Raw genomic sequence first — 7,574 nt, 5'->3', positions numbered from 1 at the left:
CAAACCGAGATACCAACAGGACACTCCAGGGTCAGGCCGGGCTGGTCAAGCCTGCCACACCCCTAAGTGGCAGGATGGAGGAAGGAGCACTTTCAGGTTGAAATGAGTGAACAGGTGTCCCAGGTGCACTTGGGTGTTACAGAGTGTCACCCAGATTGCCAGCATCCCCATTGTCAGTATAGACTCCCACCAGGAGGGCCCAAGGGAGGGGATTCAAATACGAATGGACAGAATTTAAGGCAGGTCAAACTCTCTGTGGGGTAGAAACATCCTCATCCAGGTCTGAATTTTAAATTTGTGTCCTCCTTCCAACCAGCTCAACCCAGCTGGGCAGAGCAGAGCCATCAAGCTCCCAAAGTCCACAGCATGAGCTGCCAAAGACCCTGGGTGGAAGAGTGGATGCAGGGACCTTGGACCTGCAGGGTCTGGCGACAGGGGAATCCCTAGACTCCTCTCAGTAACAACTGGCTAACCCTGGCACACACACAGAAGAGGAACCCGACCTGTACAACACCTCTCTTGCCTCCTGCCTGGGGTCCCCAGCCTGAGAGGGACAAGTCTCCAGTTATATCAAGTGGATATCACAGAAGGTCCCTCAAGTTCATTTTAATAGGCTTTAGATTTAAACACAAATATGCAACACAGAAACTGGAGGGACAGGAAGAGGAATGTTGTGGCCCCGTTAAACTAATCCCAGAGAGTGCGCGCCCCCCCCACCCCACCCCATCCTGACATCCAGCCAGAACCCCCTCGTCCCAGCCTGTGGCAAGCAGTTGTTGGGGACAGGGTGGGGCAGGTCTCCCAACCCCATGACGAGACCGAGCGGTTGAGCAGGTCTGTCTGCAGCAGGTCGGGACGCTGTGGCATCTAGATGAGGACACAGCACCCCAGCCCGGGAGGCAGACAGAGGCAGCTTTCCATGCCGAGAGAGGTCCGAATCCTAATGGTATGGGGCAGAGGTATTAAGGAGGAGACGTGGCTGCTACTGCCGCCTGCGTTTTGGGGAGCAGTCATGACTCAGAGGAGGAGTCATACCTGATGGGCGTTGGTGATGAAGAAATGAAGCCAGGGCCATGTGGAAATGAGCTCAAGAGCCCAGGTCAGGGCTGCTTAGAGCAGAACTCTAGTCCACCTAAAGAGGGATTCCTTAGTTCTAACATTGCTACGACTTTGACCGCAACAGCCTAACACACTGTACCACATTCTAGTATCACACACTGAAGTCTGTATTGCTGTGTAACTGCTTTTAGCATGTGCGGTTATGGAAGCGGTTCCTAATTCAGAGAGCTAAGTTGCTACTGAATTTGTGTTTGCAAGCTGTGCCTGCTGAAAGATAAAGATTGTGTGTTTAGTCACCGTGGCATGATCTACTCTAATGGAATGCCCAACTCAGTATCACAGATCATGCAAAGCCACTAAAGGGAAAAGAACTGTTTCTCCACTGAGAAGCTACTGTGTGCGTCCCCAGAATGGGCAAGGCCCTTGGACGTTTGCTAGAAAGAAAATGTGCCTGAGGCCAAGAAGCTCAACTTGGAGTGGTGTGAGGCACATATACAGTGTCTTCCTTCACATCAGCCACACGTGTGATGTTGGGCAAGCCAGCCCTTCCGTGGGCCATGTCTTCCTGGCTCTGTGGCTCTTCTTGCCGTGGGCATGCTTGAAGATAGACCTGGGCTCAGGACAACTTTGAGGGGCCTTGGGGAGAAAAGTGCAGGGTCTTTGTCACAGGAAACAAAGGCATCATTATCATCACCATATTGACTGTTAAAACTACTTCTTTCTTTTGTGTTTCATGCTCCTAATCTTCCACAGCACTACATGAATACCTTTCACATTCTAATTCTACCATTTCAGAGACAAAGGCCAGTTCAGTAGCCAGGGTCTGCTGGCTGGCTGTTTCACTGGGCTTCTCTGTTTGGGAGATCCTTCTGGTCCTAGGATAGGACCATTATCAGATAAGGAATTGCTTAAGCATCCAGGAGAAAGTACAGCTGGGTTTCTGGGAGATCATGTGATGATCTAGCACCTCTCAGAAATGGTCCCCCAGGGCAGTTTGGTTTTCTGGAAGCCCCTGCTAGAACCCCTGAGCCATCTCAATGTGCAATGATGTGGTTGAGATACAGAACCAAATTGAAGTGGGGTTGCCTATGAAATGCAGGCCTGAGGGTCAGATTTTGATGAGTTGACTCTTTATAGCATCCTACTGGAGCAAACCAAATGGAATGAGGAGGACGCTTTCCTACTGTGTGCCTGGTCAAATATGGATCCATCAGCAGTATTCCTTCATGAGGATAGGACATGAATGGTCTTGGTCATCTCCAAGGTCTCCTCACCCTCACTCTACAAGGTCATGCTCCTCCATTTTTTTTTGGAGGGTGCACTAATAGCTTATGACCAGTTCCAAGATGCCATTTAAGAATAAAGCAAAACTTGTGTTACAAGACTATATAGATGAGTCACTGTCATGAGTAACATTGGCAAAACTGCTCAACCCCTTTAGGGCTTACTATTGCCATCCCTCATCTACTCAACGACAGGAGGATTCGTAACTGAAACTTGCGAATGGAATAGTAGTGACCTCACGTCATGTGGACTAAGAAGCCAATTGTTCCAAAGGCAGTTACCGTTCACAAATCGCTGGTGTTTGTGTTAGAGTACCACTTGGTGGTAGGTTGAAAGGCGCTTCTTCTCTGTATCTTTTTTTTTTTTTTTTCCTTTTTCTATTTTGGGTAGAAATATTCCTGGGAAGCTGGATAGAAATGCATTTTCATTTCCCAATAATTCTTAGGCACAAGTTAGAAAACTGCTGACCTTCACTAAAATATGTCAGCAAATCACGTTATAAAAAATGCAATTCAGAACCGCTGCATGTGTATATACGTATATCTAAATATACACACATATCGGTGCAGTACACAATGATTATTCAATGTATATTCAAAATTGAGCTATTTGTAACTAACCTGAAATTCTGCAGTGAAAGTTCATCACTCAAGAACAATTGGAGTTGTCTTTTGGCTCTAAACTATGGTAAAACGTTTTTTGCACATCAGACTCTACCGTTTACACCTTCCTAAGCGCCAATACCAGGACAGTCTTACATAGGGGTCAGAAGAGGATGCTGCCTAGGATGCATTATGCAGCTACTGAGCATGCGCGCAGGGCGGCCGCTGGCCCTTGGCCAGCACAAGGTCAGCACTCCCCAGGGTGGACAGAAGCCTGAGCTCCCGCAGGCTGCGTGGTGACGTCATCTGGGCGTGGTGCTGACTCTGGCTGGGGAGGAGGGCCCCGAGGAGGAGCCTCGGTAAACCGGGGATGTGGGGGAGAGTTTAATTGGGCTGGTTGGGTCCCCAGTTTGTAGCTTCCAAAGCAGCTCTTCATTGGTTCGGCTCAATCTCTTCTTCTCCTGGGTTTCTTTCTCCACGTATTCCTGGAGATTAGCATTTTCCTCCGACAGCTGTCTGCATGGGGGGATGGGGATGACAAAGAGTTAGGCAGCAAGAAGCTAGTGACACTTAACCTGAGATCGGGTGATGCATGCAGAACAAGAAGAGGAGGAGGCCATCGCCTTCATGGGGAACAAGGACAGGTCTGTCCAAGGGACCAGGAACTTTGGTTGAGAGTTCATTTCTGTCTGACCTACTCATTCATTTCCAGAGCCTCTCTGCCAACACCTAATCTGCTCACGTGGCTTCTGGCAGGTTAGGCAATACACTGGTTACCCAGTGCCCACAGAAAACGGCAGAGAATGGAGAGGAAAGGAGGGAGGCAGAAGGCAGTGTCGGTGTACGACTAGGCGGCTCAGAGGAGAGTCAGCCTCATGGAGATGGACACTGACCATGGCCATGGCACAGGGTGGCCATGGCCTCCAGGCAGCTGGGGATGCCTTCCCCTGGCCTCCCGCCCCAGGCCTGAGCCTTCACCATAGCAGCTGTCCATCCTGCTGCAGAAACTTATCTGTGCATCTGTCCACTGCTGGATGGGGAGCCCTAGAGGACAGGGGCCAAGGCTCTGCATGTTGACTCCTTGGGTTCCCACATGGCACCTGGCACATAATAGATGCTTGGCTAATGTTTGCTGATAAAGGAACAAACAGTTGGTGCTTTTTGTGCCTCTGTCATGAAGCTTGAGTTGCTGGTTTGTTGCACATTTTATAAAACGATAGCACTTCTGAGGAATTGACTGGAAAAAGTACATATGCATTTGACAGTTGGACAGACTGAGGCCCAGAAAAGGCATCCCTCCAGGACAAAGCCTGCACTTGCTCTTCTGATGAGGGCGCCTTGCACATCCAGGAGGCCAGAACCACTCTGGCACTTCCTCCCACTCTCAGCCTGTGTCACAGGGAGGCTGGCGAGAATGCCTACCTATGGCCTGGGGCTTGGGGACCCACAGGGCAACAACGATGGGACCGCCACCTCCCTGCAGTCTTTGCTGTGTGCCTCTGAGGAGGGAACCAAGAGCCGACGTCAGGGGTTCAGCTGCAGAGCCAAAGGCTGTGTGCGGGTGTGCCTGTATTTGTGCAAGAGCATGTGTGAGTGGGCCTGAGGTTAATGTGTGACCCAGGGTGGAGTGAGTGAATGTGAGTGAGCAGGAAGGCAGGTGAGTGTGTCCAAGTGTGTGTGAGCATGCCATGTCTGAGTGTGTGTGCACAAGAGGGCACACCATGGGTGCACCAAGGAGCCCAGGTCAGGCGAGTGGGCGAGGCTTCGGGTGTGAGTCTCACCAAGGTGGCTCAGCCCTGTGGATGAAATAGCCACCAGCAGCCAAGAAAGCCCAAATCCTGCATTTGGCCCATCTGCACTGCAGGAGTGAGGAGCCCGTACCCTTCCTTGGAAGTCAGGCTTCCCCAGATCAGATCCTGCAGGGACAGGCAGGGTTGAGAGGGCAAGGGCAGATTCCGGAAGCCAGGAGGAGTAGGGTGGCTGGTTCTCTTTTCCTGCGAATACCCTACTGCTGCTTCTCTCCTACTCTCCAGAAACAAATCTCTTTACTTTCCAGTGCTATTGTGGCCCCTGCCACCTGCTCTTGCTGATTGTTGTCATTTCTCTTGGTGGGGGGCATTGCCGCCCAGTTGTCGCACCAGGGTTCAGGCTAGGGGATCACAGCTACGTGTTTTTTTTTTTTTTTTTTTCTGGTCATCTAGGAAATGCACAGGGAAGCTTCGAAGCTCAGAGCAAAGCAAAGAGACAAGAAGAAGCTCAAGGGAAAGGCCACTTTGAGGGTAACACATGCTCTATAAGTCCAGACTCTTACCTGGTGACAACCGTGTTCTGGTCGATCCTTGCTTTAAGGTCTTCATTCTGCTGCTGGAGGACTTGGATCTTTTCTTCCAGAATAATGTTCTTTTCTGCCTATAATGGAGACACCATACAAGACACTCTCAGCAAGGTATGCAATAAACTAGTACCCTCTGCTTCTGGGCATTGGAGGATTATCAAGAGCAGAATTTTGAAAACTGCAGTTTACAATGCACTTGTGAGTTGTAAAATCAGGTTAGAGAAATGTGATCAGCATTTCTGTTTTAAACAAAATAAGACACAATAGAAAGTGCCAGCGTGCACTGTACGTAGTAAAAGTAAGCACTGTTGTATATGTTGTGGATATAAATTTTTATTTTGCATATATTAGGTATATATGTGTATTGGGCTCTGTGTAAACATATTTCTTACAGTGAGTGTCCCAGTCCATTGCCACTGTCGAGACAAATGGTGGCCAGCACCAGGACCTAGTGTGACCAATGGTCCTTATGGTTCTTCCCGAAGGATCAACTTCACTGCATTGGTGTCCCTGGCCAGGCATGCAAAGGCTACCCCACACAGACTCTTCTGAATTAATAGAAGGATGGAAGTACAAACAATATGGACATGTTTTTTTTCCTTTAGGGATCAAGGGCAGCCAGGAACACAAAGCCCAAGACCAGCTTGACACAGAAAGTCCCACCAGCCCATAGTTGTCTTTCCCACATAATTTATGACACTTTTGCTGTCAGTATGTTCCCCAGGACCTGAGACCTAGTCTTGTGCAATTCCATTCTAAAATGATTTAAAAATAAACTATATTTGGAAAGAATGTGACATGTTCACTGTTCATTTGTTAATCTTTCAAGAAAATTGTCACTTGCCCAGGATGAGGGCTTGGGAACCCTATGGCCTCTGTCCCTGATCTTTAGCAATGGATACCATCTGGCCCTCATCTTTGCTCCCAGGAAGGGAAGTGAGCAAATGAGTTCGTTTGCCTGGAAAAGTGTATGGGATGAGAAGGGGGCATGTCTGCAGAAAGCCTGGAACATGGCTCAGAACTGTCAGACTAAGCCAATGGCTGCTGAACGACCCAGGCAGACAACCCAGCCTGGAGGAGGAAGACGGCTGTTGCTCCCAGCATGACCAGTCCCCGCACAAGGCAGGCTGCACAGCAGGAACAGGAGTGGGAAACGAATGCTTTGCACAACACTGGGCACACATTAGTGGTAGAGGCTCCATTGTGCGGGCTCACCAGTGACACATTCTTCAGGGATGAAAGAGGTCCTAGTGCTTACACAGTTTTCGGGAAGCCCCAGAGATGGACAGAGTCAGGACACCTCTGAGATTCCTCACCAGAACCCCTGGCCTCCTGAGAATGGCCTCTGGGCTCAGCTATGGAATTTCTGCTCATGTGTGACTGATAGGAAGGGAAGGGGCATGCCTGGGTGAACACTGTCAGTGTCGAGGACATCAATGGCAACAGTAGGAAAACCACACCCGTTTGTCTCCCAAGTCAGTCACCAACTCACCAGCTTTTCCAACTCAATAATCTTCTTTTCCTGCTGGTGTATTTGCTGATTCTTCATTTCTAACACCTGCTTCAGACTCTTCATGTCTTCTTCCAAGTGCTGATAAGGGGCCAGTGCAATCTGCAGGAGCAGAGAGCAAGGAGCTGTTTGCCAGTGTCCCTCGAAAAACCCAGCAGGACCCTAGGCTGTGAATGCAGCTAGATTGGGCCTGTACTGAGCTCCGCAGGGGGCAGCTGCAGCACAGGGAGAGAGCAGGAGGCTCGCAGCCTTCCCAGACAAGGTGCCCTGCTGGTTTCCTGCTGAGAACTCTCGTTCGAACCCAGCTCTGGGTGGTGGGGAGCTGTGAGACACCACCATTGTCATGGCTGTCATCCACTGGAAAATCTGGATGCTGCCACCACGCCCAGATGGAGGCTCAGGGGCAAAAAGAATCCAACGCTGCCTTTGAACATTTTCCTAGACAACTTGATTCACCAGGCAACTGGGGACCTTGTAGATGCTACATGAGCCCATGAGGAGGTCTTGCCCTCCTACTTGGGAAAAAAGCAAAGTAGCTTAAAACGCAGAAAAGTCATTTAAGAAAAAGGCATGTTAGGGCAGTGTTCATGGAGGCAAGCAATAAAAACCTAGGGAAACTGCAAAATTTGAATTTCAGACTATTATGGCTTGGATGTGAGGTGTCCCCCAGCAGCTCACATGTGGGACAATGTCAGAAGGTTCAGAGAAGAAATGATTGGGTTTTGAGAGTCTTAACCTAATCAGTGCATTAATCCCTGATGGGATTAACTGAGTGCTAACTGGA

The 7,574-nt window shown here is 49.6% G+C and overlaps 1 protein-coding gene across 3 annotated transcripts in view; it reads right to left on the bottom strand.

Moving 5' to 3' along the window:
• Positions 1-238: 238 nt before the first annotated feature.
• Positions 239-7,574, bottom strand: part of Mtus2 (microtubule associated scaffold protein 2) — a 380,442-nt gene continuing 373,106 nt past the window's right edge. The window contains exons 12-14 of one of the 3 annotated variants that reach the window (XM_047553964.1): positions 6,773-6,892; positions 5,257-5,354; positions 239-3,461 (exon numbers count right to left, since the gene is read on the bottom strand). In XM_047553964.1, coding sequence (XP_047409920.1) covers positions 3,248-3,461; positions 5,257-5,354; positions 6,773-6,892 — 432 coding nt within the window. In that variant the 3' untranslated portion in view covers positions 239-3,247. The remainder of the gene's footprint in view (positions 3,462-5,256; positions 5,355-6,772; positions 6,893-7,574) is intronic. The other 2 variants (XM_047553965.1, XM_047553966.1) reach the window with 2 other exon arrangements.

The sequence above is a fragment of the Sciurus carolinensis genome, chromosome 5 (genome assembly GCF_902686445.1).
Source record: "Sciurus carolinensis chromosome 5, mSciCar1.2, whole genome shotgun sequence".
Lineage (NCBI taxonomy): Eukaryota > Metazoa > Chordata > Mammalia > Rodentia > Sciuridae > Sciurus > Sciurus carolinensis.
The sequence above is the reverse complement of the archived record's forward strand: the minus strand, read 5'-3'. Positions and strand labels throughout refer to the sequence as shown.